Source organism: Mus caroli, chromosome 1 (genome assembly GCF_900094665.2).
Source record: "Mus caroli chromosome 1, CAROLI_EIJ_v1.1, whole genome shotgun sequence".
NCBI lineage: Eukaryota > Metazoa > Chordata > Mammalia > Rodentia > Muridae > Mus > Mus caroli.
Window position 1 is genome coordinate 156061751 of NC_034570.1, and position 14182 is coordinate 156075932.

Here is a 14182-nt window from a genome sequence, read left to right on the forward strand (position 1 = left end):
AGCTAGGGGGAGGGGAGGTCAAGGGAAGTTCACAGAGGTGCAGACAGCAATTAACAGAACACAGACAGGTTCTCCTGTAGCCCTCTGGAGGGGCTCAGGTTATCAACAGCTTAACTTTGGAGTCCTAATTCTGACATTCAGGACTGTGAGAAAGTACATTTCCTTCATTTATTTATGTATTTATTTATCTATCTATTTATTTATATTTATGTGCTTATTTATGTATTTATTTATAGGCAGGGTCTTCAACTTTTTCACGGACTCACTATACCTTTTTGTTTGGACTCACTAGTAGCCCAGGCTAGCCTTGAATTTACGTTGACCTTCCATTTCACATGGGGTGCTGGGATGACAGGCAGGAGCTGCGCACCCAGCTCATTTGTATTATTTTAAGCCACTAAGCCTGTGGCAATGTGTCTGAAAACCCTAATAAGAGAGGTGAGACATTTTGCCAAGAGTAGACCCAGCCAGCCAACTACCCACCGGTCTACAAAGAACGAACCCTATCAAGGATGGGAGGAAGGCAGACAAGAGACTACTGTAGTATGATGCGCATGGTGGCTGAGTGACCTACCGACACGGGAAAGGAGAACATAAAGGTGACAAGGCCAAGGAAATTGTCAGGAACAGGCTGGGGAGGGCACTGAGTTGTCCTTGGAGAACTTCCAAGACATCCCCAGGATTCTCCTAAGGCAGACAGGTGAATTTAAGGGGAAATTTCTGGTGCTAGTTGGAACAGACAGGTAGCGAGCAGTTAGACAGAAGGTCAGGAAGTGTTCCGCCTCCCTAGTCAGAGGCAACCTGAGACATTGCCTGGGACTGGGTGGATATCACACAGAGCCTTCTCCTGGGCTTGGAAGTGTCCCTGATGTCCTACCCTTCTCTCTACACACAGACTCTTTCTCTTCAGGACCCCAACAGCAGCAGCACCCTGTTCCCCTTCAGTTCACACTGCCAATGTCAGTCACTGTGATATGGCCAATCCTGGCTCACTGCATGCATACCCAGAAGCTGACCCAGTCAGCTAGAAGCAGACCAGAACACAACAGAGACAGTGCAGTCTCTCCTCAGTCAGCACTGGGTGGGGAGTGGTGGGGGTGGGTGGGTGGAGGGGGCTGTTGACTTTGCTTCTGCAGACAGAGCTGATAGGGGCAGCTCTGGTCCTGATACCGCATAAACCATCAGGGCCACCTACCATGGAGACTGCTTTCTCATTCTGGATCTCATTGGTGATCTCTCCTGCAGCATGGTCGGCCCCTGGGCTACAGCTTGGCTCCAGAGGCGCCTCCTCCTTTTGCTTTGTATCCGGCTCTGCAATAGTAGTACCTTCTGCTTTTCCAGAAGAGATTTGTGGGGCTTTCTCCCTGACCACTCCCTCCTCCTCAGGCATATTTGCGTCTGGGCTTTTCTGTCCGAGCCTATCTTCATCTGCTACCCTCTCCTCAGAGGCTGTCCCTTCAGTGGCCTTCCCAGTGTCTGTATGCTCTCCTGGGGCTGTCTCTTCCCGTGGGCTTCCGCACCCATTCTCAGCCTTTGGGGTGCCGGTTTGCGATGGCGCCTGGACCTCTGGATGACCCTGACTAGCTGAGTCTGGATTCTGTCCAACCTTCTCTCCAGCATTCGCCTCCTCTGAGGTCCCGACCAGCTCCTCTGGCTTCTCTGTGCTGTTACATGTGTTCCTTCTCCGTGGCTTTTCTGCAGACCGCGGGATTCCCTCCACCCCGTCTGCCATAGCCTCCTGGTTGGGTTGAGGGGACCCGGGGTCCTTGCTCTTGCTAGGAAACACGTCATCCCCATTCTCTTCCCTGGCACCGTTTTCCTGAGATGGCTCCACAGCCCTGTAATCTCTAAAATCCCCACAGTCCGACTGAGACCTTCGGAATCGCCGCGAGGGAGGACGTCTTTTTATTGAGCCTCTAGTCCGCACCTGGAAGAAGATATGAAGGAACATTATCTTAAAAATTAAAAAGGCCAGGTGGAGGGCTATGTATTCTGGGGGAAAAAAAAAAACCACTACAGGCTTGTTTAGTTTCCTAGGAGGGTATAAAGTTCTTTGCTGTTCATTACAAATCAGAATCTAGAGCAGTGGTTCTCAACCTCTGAGTCACGACCCCCACAGGGATCACATAGCAGACATTTACCTTATGATTCCTAACAGTAGCAAATTTACAGCTACAAAGTAGCAACAAAATAATTTATGGGAGAGGGCGTGGTCACCACACCATGAGGAACTGTCTTAAAGGGTTGCATTCTTAGGAAGGTTGAGAACCTCGGATTGGAGGTTTGTAAAACGACTTGTCGAGCTGCAGATTTTTGTCTCAGGGAGATGGCAATGCTTTGCTTGTGTTAATAATGTGTGGAGGCAGTTCAGTGAGCAAAGTGTTTGCAGAGGAAGAATGAGCGTCTGAGTTTGGGTCCTCAGGACCCATGTGAAAGACAAGGAAAGCGCATCCCTGCAGCTGGCATTGTGAGACAGCAGACCCCTGCAGGTAATAGGCTGGCCAGCTGACCAATGGTGAGCTCCAGGTTCTGTGATGATGGCCCCCCAAACCCTGTAGGTGATGTCTTTTTTACAATAGTCGAAAGTTTGAACACTTAAAGTTTTGTCAGCATACTACGGTCCAAGCGAGCAATAACTTACCTTATTGTAAGAGGGCAGGTGAGTTCCTTCCGGAGGCTGGTCAAAGCTCACAGGCACCTCTTCTGCCTCACTTGGGTGGGATCGGATGCCGGGGCTACTGGGTGTGGAAGGGGGACTGTGAAATGGTGATACGATGGCCTTGAGTCCGGGACTTTTGGGTGAAGCCCCAGGCAGAAGAGCTGCCGGGTCAAAGGCTAAGTTGGCCTGCCAAGAAAGGGAAGAAGATGAGGGCTTCTGCTGTGTTTGTTCACTGGCTTCACAGCTGGTTGAGGGTAGCTATCAGCAAGCTTTGTGTGCATGTCCCCAACCAATCATCCACTGCCACTTACAATGTGGCTGTTCCAGAAGCATGGGCGAGCCGACACCTTGGATGCTCAGATCAGGATGAAGTGGATTCACTATAAGACACGCCCAACAAGAATGGAACTGCCCTGGCCTGGCATAGTGGTGCATGCCTTTAATCTCAGCACTCAGAAGGCAGAGGCAGGCAGATCTCCATGGGTTTGAGGTCAGTCTGTGTACTGGCTAGTTTTGTGTCAACTTGACACAGCTGGAGTTATCACAGAGAAAGGAGCTTCAGTTGAGGAAATGCCTCCATGAGATACAACTGTCAGGCATTTTTTCAATTAGTGATCAAGGGGGAAAGGCCCCTTGTGGGTGGGACCATCTCTGGGCTGGTAGTCTTGGTTCTATAAGAGAGCAGGCTGAGCAAGCCAGGGGAGGCAAGCCAGTAAAGAACATCCCTCCATGGCCTCTGCATCAGCTCCTGCTTTCTGACCTGCTTGAGTTCCAGTCCTGACTTCCTTTGGTGATGAACAGCAATGTGGAAGTGTAAGCCAAATAAACCCTTTCCTCCTCAACTTGCTTCTTGGTCATGATGTTTGTGCAGGAATAGAAACCCTGACTAAGACAGTCTGGGAAGTCTAGGCCAGCTGGGGCTCCATAGTGAGACCCTAACTGATTATGATGATGGTGGTGGTGGTGACAACAGAGGAGTGCCACCACCACCCAACACCTCTCAGACTCTTGCAGTATCTGGCACCCATGTCATCCCCCCATTAGCCAGGAGCATTTGCTGCTCATAGTATCTGCCGTGTGCAGCTATTGCCTCTACAGAGACTCTACATGGTCAGTGTTGGTCTCCTGACACATCAGGAAGGTGGCTTAAATCGCCTGAGGCTCATGGCAGGCCCCCTTGTCCCTCGAGCCTCCAGGGAGAGTTCTGTCTTTAGAGACAGCACACTGGTGGACACGGCAGTCTACAGGGTGTTTGCCCTCTAGTCATCATGATACAGGTGACACCAGATGAACATGGATATAAAGGGACACCAAAGACCAAAGGGAGAGTTACTTAAAGGTAACTAAAGCCTAAGAAACCTACAGATTTGGCTGGGGAATAGGTGGCAGGCCCCAAAATCAACCTTACAGATGGTGGAGCAGGAAGAAGGTTATGGAGGGGTTACGTGCGAACAGCCCAGACAGGGTGTCACGGAGCTCAGGTTGGCCTTCAACTCACTAATTAGCCTAGAATGACCCTGAACTTCTGAGCCTCCTTTGCAACCTTTAGGGTGCTGGTATCACAGGCTTGTTCCACCATGCTGAATTTTGAGGTGCTAGGAATAGAACTTTGAACTGAATTGGGCTATCTGCACACTGAGCAAGCACCCTGGCCTCTGGCACTACATCACCAGTCCACAGAGTTTTAGCGCCATCTAGGGGCACACATCTTGCTTCTGCTCTCTGTAGTTCAATCCCACACAATCGAATCTGATGTAACTGGGCAGGTCAGATGGAGGACCTCCCAGAGAGGGGACTAGGTAAGAGAGGCAGATGGAACACCAGAAAGTCCCACATACCCAACTCCAAATACAGGATCTTTCTCTTAATAGCTGCCGTATGAGCTTTAGCAAATCTAAATACCGTTTCTGAGTCGCAGGTCCTCTATTTGTCCCAACTTTTAGTCTGACTTCCACAGTCTTCTACAGATGACTTCTGGTTACTCCCATGCATTGCTTGGCTAATACCCCACAATCACAATGTTTCCTTCCCCCCCCCCCCGAGGCAAGATTGATGACCTTGAGAATCTCTGAAGGACAGGACTGAATGTATAGAAAACTCATAAGCAGAGCTGGAGAGATGGCTCAGTGGTTAAGAGCACTGATGGTTCTTCTGAAGGTCCCAAGTTCAAGTCCCAGCAACCACATGGTGGCTCAGAACCATCTGTAATGTGATCTGATGCCTTCTTCTGGTGTATCTGAAGACAGCTACAGTGTACTCACATAAAATAAATAAATAAATCTTTAAAAAAAAAAAAAACTCATAAGCTGAGAAACAGCACTGTTAAGCCCAGGCCATGTTTTTTGTTTGTGTTTGTGTTTTTGACTTTAAGTAGCATGCGATAACAGGAAGGAAGGGGCAGGACCATACACGTCATGTCATGTCACGTCATGGGAGTGTGTGTGAGACAGGATGTATTCTGCACTTACCTGAAGCTTCTCAATCAGGGGTGAGCTCTTCACCTTGATTTTAGGTGGGTGGCTGGCGCCGGATGGTGATTTCTACAGGACAAACAGACCAAAACGACCAAGTGAGCTAGAGGGAGGAGGGAGGAGGGAGAAGAGAGGGTGGGCTATTAAGCGGTGGCTTTGGTGCCGTACCACTTACCTCAGGCCTAGAGGAGACAGGCCTCCTGTTCCCACCCCCTCACCTCATCACAAGCAAGACCACGAGTTTGAGCTGAGAAGTCAGGGCAAACATTCATATCACAGGAAACCTCCCGTCCCAGGAAGAATGACTTCATTGTCATTAGGAGGAAAAACTACGTCTGTGGAGATCAAGGCCTTCACCTCATGGCCTTCTGAGAGGCAACTTAACAATTGGAGGGAATTTCACAGACCAAAGGCAAAATGGCCATCCACTCTCTCGTCACAAACAAAGCAATAAATCACAGGCTGGGAATGAAATCAGGGAGAGGTATTATTAATGCCCCTCCATTGGATTAATACTCTGGAAAATTCCACCAACAGCGTGGTTCATATGCCAGAATTTCCCCAAACACTGAATATTCATGTAAGCGGGCATATGTGTGTGTTAAGTATCTACCATTCCCGCCACAGATTGTGTTAGTTATATGAGAATGAAGGTAATTTAGTCTCTTCCCATAACTAACAGTCAGAGGCTGCTCTCTCTACTATATATACTCTACTAATTACTTTTGTGATCAGTGCACACCAGGAGTCATTCCTGCTTCCAGATTACATATTTATAAATATGTATAATTCCAGATTGGCACCTGGTTTTATTCCAAATTCCCGCTACAATGCAAGAAGGACAGCAGCCGTGTGATGATTAAGGGAGGGTGAAGAAACGGAAGATGCCTTTCATGTTGATAGACAAGGCCAAGCACGGGACGGGTTTCTCCAATAGTTTGGGCCCCTCCAACCCACCCCTGTCTCCATATATGGAAACCACAAGAAGAGAAGTACTGCTGATCTCTGGGTAATGTTCTGAGACATCTGGTTATATTATGGTTGTAGAAGAAGAGAAACCGACTCAACTGGTGTCGACTCCCAGTGTCGTCGAGGGAGAGTAGCTGCAGTGGGGCAGTGGATGACTGGGACTCAGAGACCTGCCTCCTTCTGACTCTGGCTTCGGTGGGCAGATGGATGTCTGTCCTGTCAGGAGGTGGTGGCTAAGGCAAAGGATGCTGAGGCCTTCCCTTCAAGCTCTGGGTTGCCACCGCCGCTGTGTCAGGCACATTGATGAGGCAGTCAGTCATGGACCCTTTTGTTTCCAGTGAGTGTCAAGATCCTCCCGTCCCAACTGGGAGGTCCTTAGTTTCTGGTCTTCACAAGGGAATTGTGTTTTGGAAGTTTCAGCTTTAGAAACTACAGCAAAAGTTTTGCTACCAAAGCTCACTTTAGGTGATATAATACACTCTTCAACTGCTTTTGAAGACAGCAGAAATCCAACAAACAGTACCTCTTAATTTCAGTACTAGAGACCTAGCAGATGTCGGGGGACTGTGGACCCTGTACTGATTTGACTACAAAACAGAATGAAGCCCCGTACCACAGCCAATGCAATTCACACCATGGACAGCAGATGGCAGCATTTAGTTTATAATTTAATCACAGGCATCAGGCCAGTGGTGGGACTAAGTCAGTCAGTGGAGATGAACCAATGTGGCGTTCATCCATTTTTATGTCTATGTGTATTGCTATACCATCCCAATAATGTATTATGACATCTATAAGTTGTTGACCTGATAGTTTTGGATGGAGTGGTGTTCATGTCCTTCCAACACCCTGTCATTTGGTTCTCCCAGGTAAGGTAACTTGTCATTTTGCCTGTAGTCAGTAGGTGAAATTCTGGAGCTGACTCCACATCTCAGACACAGAATGTATAGGAGTCCCAGCCATCCTACCCACCCCCGTGTGTGAGCAACGTCGGTGCCTGTGGGTCGTAGGTGCTCCTGTAGGCTGCACACACTACAGAAGCTTGTAACACCTCCATTCAGTCTGCCAGGCAGGTGAACTGCGCCCTCTTTCTGTCAGAGGTCTCATTGTGACATCCTGGCCTGGAGCTTGCTATGTAGACCAGTCTGGTCTTGAATTAGCAATCCTCTGAAGTGCTGGCATCACTGTTGTGGTTCATGATGCCCTACTCTGTAAATTTTAAGGCAAAAAGAAAGTGACTAACCCTGGGGGCAATGTTGTCATGAACGCACAGCATCTCACTCCAGAATGGATTTTCAATCTAAAACCATTCTACCCCTTGGCCATTCCTCACCTTTAACTTTTCAAGGAACGCTCTAAATTTCTATTCTCATAAAGTCCCTGAAATGAAGTTGTATACTCTAGTCACTACAAACCCGACCCACTGCATCTGTTTTCGTTCCCATGAGCGCCGCTTCTGCATATCCCCCCCCCCCCCTGATGTTCTCGTCCTCTTTTTACAAATAAGGAATTAGTGTGGAGCAATGAGTCCTCTTGTGGCAAGCCTAGGTTATCAGGGGACAGCTCAGATGGCCGCAGCCACAGCCCATTGTACCACAGCAGAGGTGTCAAGCTCAGCAGGGAGGAGCTGCTAGGAGAAGTTGACCCTCAGTAAAGAGAAGTTGCTGGTCATAGCTTTGGCTGGGAACCCCATGAAGTCACAGCACCATGATGACAGCACTCGTGGGGACCCAACAAAAACACAGAGTTTCTTAAACTCAGCCTCTGGGATTTCTCACCTCACAAGAGTGCCCTTGTTCAGTGGAGGGGACGTTATTCCCAGAGCAGGTGGACCCAGGACTCCACACCTACTCGACTGAGGGTGGCTATGACTTCTCGGCCCTTTAAATGTTTCAGAATTTATTTTTTTTCTTTTTCTTTTTTTTTTTTTTCTTTTGGTTTTTCGAGACAGGGTTTCTCTGTGTAGCCCTGGCTGTCCTGGCACTCACTTTGTAGACCAGGCTGGCCTCGAACTCAGAAATCCGCCTGCCAGAATTTATTTTAACTGAAAAAAAAAAAAAACCCGTTATGTGTACAGGTGCTTTGGCTGCATGTATCTCTGTGCACCAATGTCCAGAGAGGTTAAACGAAGACATCAGATTCCTTGGCACTGGAGTAACAGATAGTTGTGAACTATCATGTAGGTATTGGGAATTGAACCCAGGTCCTCTGAAACAGCAGCCAGTGCTCTTAACCACTGAGCCATAGGCTAAGCACCAAGTTCACTGCTCTTTAATTACACTTATCTAGTATTAATTTGTTTGTTTATTGTGTGTGTGTGTGTTACACGTGTGTCACTGCATACGTGTAGAGGTCAGAGAACACCCTTTGAGAGTGGGGTCTTTCCTTTTACCATGTGGTTACTAAAGACAGAACTCGGATTCAGGCCAATGGACTTGATGGCTCGGAAGCACCTTCACCTGCTGGGCCCTCTTGCTGGCCCCGGTTCTTCGCTTTTTGATGCCCTTCTGCTTGTGAGCTCTGGGGTTGACAAAAGGCTCGAAAACCATTCATCTACATCAAACGTTTCACTTTGTAGGGGACAAAATGTCCCAAGTTCACAGGGGTACTCGGTGTCTTTTATGAGGATGCTGGTCCCAGAAAAGAAGGGAAGGGAAGAAGAGGGGCTGAGGTGGGACTTGGGAACTGAGCTCTATTTTGGGCTTGGCCTCTGCGGCCTGAAGACAACATGCAAATTGGTTTCTGGCAGGACCGTGACCATGACCACAGCGAAGGTTCCCAGGCTGCTGGGTTGGGGCCTGCAGCAGCTACTCTAACAGCTACAATTAGATAAATAAGACTGGGCAGCATGAAGGCTGGGACTCTATTACTGGCTATGATCTATAACACCAGAGCCTTCATTACGTTGGCAGCACTGGCTATTTATATCCGAGAGGCAGGAGGCCTCCTGTGTGCTCTGGGTTTCTTCCAGTGATGCAGAACAATGGCCAGCCTTTTCAAAGGCTATGGAGAGGCCGCGAACTTCTCCAGCACTGTAGCTCTGCCTCTGAGGACATGGCTTCTCTCCCCCAAGGACCCTTCTACACCTCCTCTAGCACCCTTAGACTTGGGGACTGAAAAATGGCTCTGGTACTTGACTGATCCCTTAAGAAGGCTTAAGGGAGAGCTAGCCTCCACAGTGAAAGTTGCAGGAAGTATTAAGAGAGACTCATTCCTGTACCCGAGGTGAAGCTACCCTTGTGACAACGTCAAGGCCTGAAACTGTGATGCTTGTAGCTCTTTCCTGCTACAAGGAGGATGAAAACCCACGGGCAGCAGCCGTGCTCCCAGGGCGGCACTTACCTCCTCACCGTTCTGGCCCAGCTCTACCTTGGGGGGAAACAGGGGGAGAGAGCAGGGTGGTTTCCTTCTTGTTGGCTTACTGGCTGGTGTCTAGAGGGAGAGTGACAGACGACACAGAGAGAAAAAGAGAGGCAGTGAATCAGGCAATAGGGAGGAGGAGGAAGGTGGAAACCAGTGTTAGGAATGGTTAGGGATGTCTAGGGGAGGAAAGAATGGGCAGTGGGCCTGCCTGACTGTCTGCTGGACTGTCCTCCTGCTGCGCATCCACAACCCGTGAGCCCCCCTGCCGTTCTGTTCAGCAATAAGGTCCTCTTGTACTTGACCCTCACCCCCTCCAATCTGAGCCAAGCTTGCAAGATGACATCCGCATTTTGCCTTTTTGCTGAGAAGCAGAACTAGACCCTCAGATCAATGCCATCCCCTTTGCCCTATAGTGCATTCCTCTTTAGAAATCACTGGCCACTTTTAACAGTGCAAAATCACACACCTAAAAGAACAAGGCAGCTGGGCTCCCGTGGGGTCCTTGGGACCTAGGCAAACCCCTCCCCCACCTTGGGAACTCTTGCTTCCTTTGACTTTCCTTGATGCTATTTGACTCTCTCTCTCTCTCCCCCCTTTGTTTTGTTTTGTTTTTTGAGACAGGATTCATTCTCTGTGTAGCCCTGGCTATCCTGGAACTCATTCTGTAGACCGGGCCTCCAATCAGAGATCCTCCTGCCTCTGCCTCCTAAGTGTTGGGATTAAAGCTGTGCACCACCCATTCCTGGCTGACCTTGAAGTCTTGGTTCTTCCTCTAACACTAGTATGCAGCTGCTCCCCGCAGCTCACTTCTAATGGAAGCCACCCACTACACGAGACAATCCAGTACACCTGTCCGAAAGCATAACACTTTTTAAATTATTAAACATTTTCTTCTTTAGCAGTATTCTTCTAGAATCTCCTAGTCCTGGGTCCCTTTTTTCCACATTCCTGGTTTCTTATTGAATGTGATTCCTTCGAAATTCTCAGTTCCGGATCTGATGCGGGGGTGGGGGTGGGGTGGGGGTGGGTCTTGCCTATCTTCTGCTTCCTAGGCTAGAAGCAGGGGCTGGCTGTGCAGAGACTTCTTTACTCTGAAGCAATCCAGGCTGGGCAAAGGGGAACACTGCCCACCTGTGTCAGTGGAAGATCAAGATGAAAGGGAATCCGTACTGTCTGGCTGTCACCCCTCCTCACCACAGTGGGATCCTCACTCCAGGAGGGCAAGACTCTCTGCCCAAGCCAGGAAGGCAAATTCTCCTCATACAGAGGGACCCTCTCTGGCTTCTTTTCCTAATTTGGAAATTGCCAAGGCTCCTCCAGCCCTCTTTCTCCTCAGAGAGGCTTCTCCTTCCTCCAATTCCCTTCCCCCCCCCCCAACCCCCGAAGAGGATGCCCCAAGCATCCAGACTCACCTCCCTGGCCACAGCTGCATGCTCCCGAAAGCGCCCAGCCAGCTGGGCCACTGAAGGCTGCGCTGAGCTGTCAACATTGGAGTTGGTCTCTGAGGGTCTTTCCTGGCAAACAAAGGAAACATAAATGGTGATCAGCAAGGTCACCTGGGGTGTCATGAGAGGCACCTGTTTTGTGGTCCTGACAGGAATTCTATGACAAGATATTTTTAACAGTATTTTGCAACTAGCTCTCATACTCAAGATTGAAAAAACAACGAATAATGGGCTGGAGAGATGGCTCAGTGGTTAAGAGAACTGACTGCTCTTCCAAAAGTCATGAGTTCAAATCCCAGCAACTATATGGTGGCTCATAACCATCTGTAATGAGATCTGATGCCTTCTTCTGGTGTATCTGAAGTCAGCTACAATGTACTTATATAAAATAAATAAATCTTAAAAACTACTACTACTATACTATACACACGAACTAATCAGTCACCCCACATTTAGTAAGTAGCTACAATGTATTGGGGTTCTGAGTGTACCCCTGGAGACAAAAAACAAAGGCTTGTCAGCAGTCAGGGCAAGGCCTCTCACTCTGCAAAGAGTCCCCCAGACATGGGAAGTATCAACAGTAGCTTGCAAACCCCCTTCCCCTGCTTAATGACGCTGAAAAATGAGGGTGGTGAGGGAATGCAAATGCCATCGGAGCCAGGTCTTTGTAGGAACTGGACAGAGGATTTGGTTTTCTAGAATTTTCCCACCCAAATGTCCATGATTTTGTTTTCCCTGCTTACTGACTGCCTTGGGCAAAATAGTGACTTACATTAGTGAGTGACTGAGAAGCTGAAGTAGACAGGATGAGGAGGGGGCTGCTGGGACTCAACCAGAGACTCGCCCCGCCTCTCATTGACACAGCAGTCTGAGCCTTGGCAGGGTGATGCCAGTGTCTCTCCTTGGGCTGCTCTGAGTCTGGTGAGTGGCTCTATTATAAGGGCAGGCCAGGGGCAAGGAGCAGACTTGCAGTCACTGTGACTGGCTGTGGTCCGGCTTCCAGTTCTGGTCAATAAACTTACTGATGCTTCAGGCCAGGATGCTTGAAGGACGTAGTGTATCCCATGTGCCACTTGTCACCGTGACACAGAGGGTATCAGGTGACCCTGGAAATGGCACTTCATGTCTATTATATACACATGGTCTATATAATAACCTGGTTTTGGATCTCTCTCTTTCTCTCTCTGTCTCTGTCTCTGCCTGTCTCTGTCTCTCTGTCTCTGTCTGTCTGTCTGTCTGTCTGTCTGTCTCTCTCTCTCTCTCTGTCCGTCCCTCTCAGGATCTTGTTCTATAAAGTAAGCTGACCTTGAACCTATGACCCTTCTACCTTTTCTTCTACAAGTGTTAGGATTTTAGGTGTGTACCACCATACCCAGCTCCTTCTGTTTTTGTTGTTGTTGTTGTTGTTAACATTTAATGTGTGTGTATGTGTGTGTGTGTGTGTGTGTGTTTGTGTATCTGCGTATGTTGGGGGCAGAGAACAACTTGCAGACCTGTAGGCTGGACCCACAGGCAGTCATAATATCAACAACCCTGCTCCTTTTCCACGCCCCCAGTCCCCACCCCCGCTGCCATTTGGTCTGAGTTTGGTCAGTGGCCTAATGGGAGACACATCAGCAGTGCTTCCTGCCGAAGCAATGAGAGAGGTGGAGCGAGTCTCTGGTTGAGTCCCTGCGCCCCCTCCCCCCACCCCCCATCCTGCTTGCTACTTGCAGGAGTCAGGTCTTTCCTTCCACCAGTGGATCCCAGGAACTGAACTCTGGTCATCAGCCTTGGTAGCAATCACCTTTATCTGCTAAGCCATCTTGCTGGCTCCTCCTCTTGGTCTTATGTATTCAGTCCTGGAGCTATTAGGCTTCTGCTTTTTTTTGGTCACTACAATTGTGATTGTGATTTTTTTTATTATTATTAAAAAGATATAGACAGAGAACTTTATCACTCTCCCTCTGTCCTGGAAGGGACTGCTGTTTAAGAAAGCCCATCAGTCCCTCTGCCTGAGTCTCATGGCCTCGGAGATGGATCACGGCCTGCTCCAGCCGTATGCATGCATCTCTGTGCCACATGTCCCTTGTGCGCAGACATACCCATGACCCTCCTTCTAGTACTAAAAGTGTCTCCGAGTTTCTTGATTTGGTCCCTGCTACCTCCTGGCAACCAAATGGAACCAGCATAGCTGGTTGGAAAGGAAATTTGTGCAGAGTCAGGAAAGACTGAGAGGCTGCTCTGGGGCCAAAGTCAGGTTCCTCACTCCTGCTGGCTACGTCACTCAAGTTCATCCCCACTCCAGTTTAAACACCAAGGTTGATTTCAAGGAAGGTTCCAAAGGATTCACCCCTATTCTGGGTGCCAGCCTTCTCCCAGGTTGCTGGGAAGGCCCTGGAAGCCTGATGCTCCATCCCAGGAGGCTGCTGCAGAGGCTCAGGACTGGCCCCTGTCTGACTGTCCCACTGGCTGTCTCAATGGTGGTCTCATGTCTCGCTGTGCTGGAGCATCAGAAATGCTTGAGGGACAGAGTGCGGTGAATTGAGCTAACCTTGGCAAAGATGCAGGGTGATCGTTTTATCCCTGTCTAGCTTCCTGCCACATACCAGCATGGCCTCTGTCCACCACTATTTATTGCCCCGGCCCTGCTGACTGTGCACTCTACCCCAGCTTCCCGGGCGCCGATGGCTGGTGGTGCAGGGAGAGACATTCCAGTTAAAAATAGAGAGATAGAGGGATCCAACACACAGGAACTTCCCTGTCTGGGGACTGTGCTTGGCGAGGGGCTCCACAGCAGGGAACATAAAACTTCTGAAAGCCTTGCAAGTCAGGTGAGAAAAAAAAAAAAAAGATTCTCATACCGAGTTTGTTTTCTTAAGACCCCCTAGGTAGTGAGCTGTCTTTAGCTGCCTAGGTTTCTCACACCCACCTATCTCTGGAATACCTCCTCTCCTAACTGTCAGAATACTGAAAGATGAATGCTTCCCGCACACAGGACACGCTGAAGCCTGGAGACATACATCATTTAGCCAGGGACACACAGAAGTTAAATAATATATCCTGCGAAGGTGCTTTAAGAACTTCAAGGGCTATTAAGTATCAAAATCATGATTAGCCATTGAGTTGCAGAGGTGCCTGCAATTCAGTGGCTAATCATGGGGCAAACCCGGTCCTCAGGCTGGTGGCTCAGCCCACGTGAGACTCTGCCTCCACCTTTACATTGCGATTCCAGCCACAAAGCTCCTTCCACGGGAGCAACAGCTTACAAGCCCATCCCGGGCTGGAGCGGCCAC

At 49.2% G+C, this 14182-nt stretch overlaps 1 protein-coding gene across 2 annotated transcripts in view; it reads right to left on the reverse strand.

Annotated features, from left to right (window-relative positions):
• The window catches only part of Rcsd1 (RCSD domain containing 1), a 59871-nt gene that overhangs the window by 5144 nt on the left and 40545 nt on the right, over positions 1 to 14182 (reverse strand). The window contains exons 2-6 of one of the 2 annotated variants that reach the window (XM_029477981.1): positions 10875 to 10976; positions 9442 to 9531; positions 5128 to 5199; positions 2642 to 2845; positions 1196 to 1927 (exon numbers count right to left, since the gene is read on the reverse strand). In XM_029477981.1, the coding sequence (XP_029333841.1) occupies positions 1196 to 1927; positions 2642 to 2845; positions 5128 to 5199; positions 9442 to 9531; positions 10875 to 10976 (1200 nt within the window). The remainder of the gene's footprint in view (positions 1 to 1195; positions 1928 to 2641; positions 2846 to 5127; positions 5200 to 9441; positions 9532 to 10874; positions 10977 to 14182) is intronic. The other variant, XM_021165465.2, reaches the window with a different exon arrangement.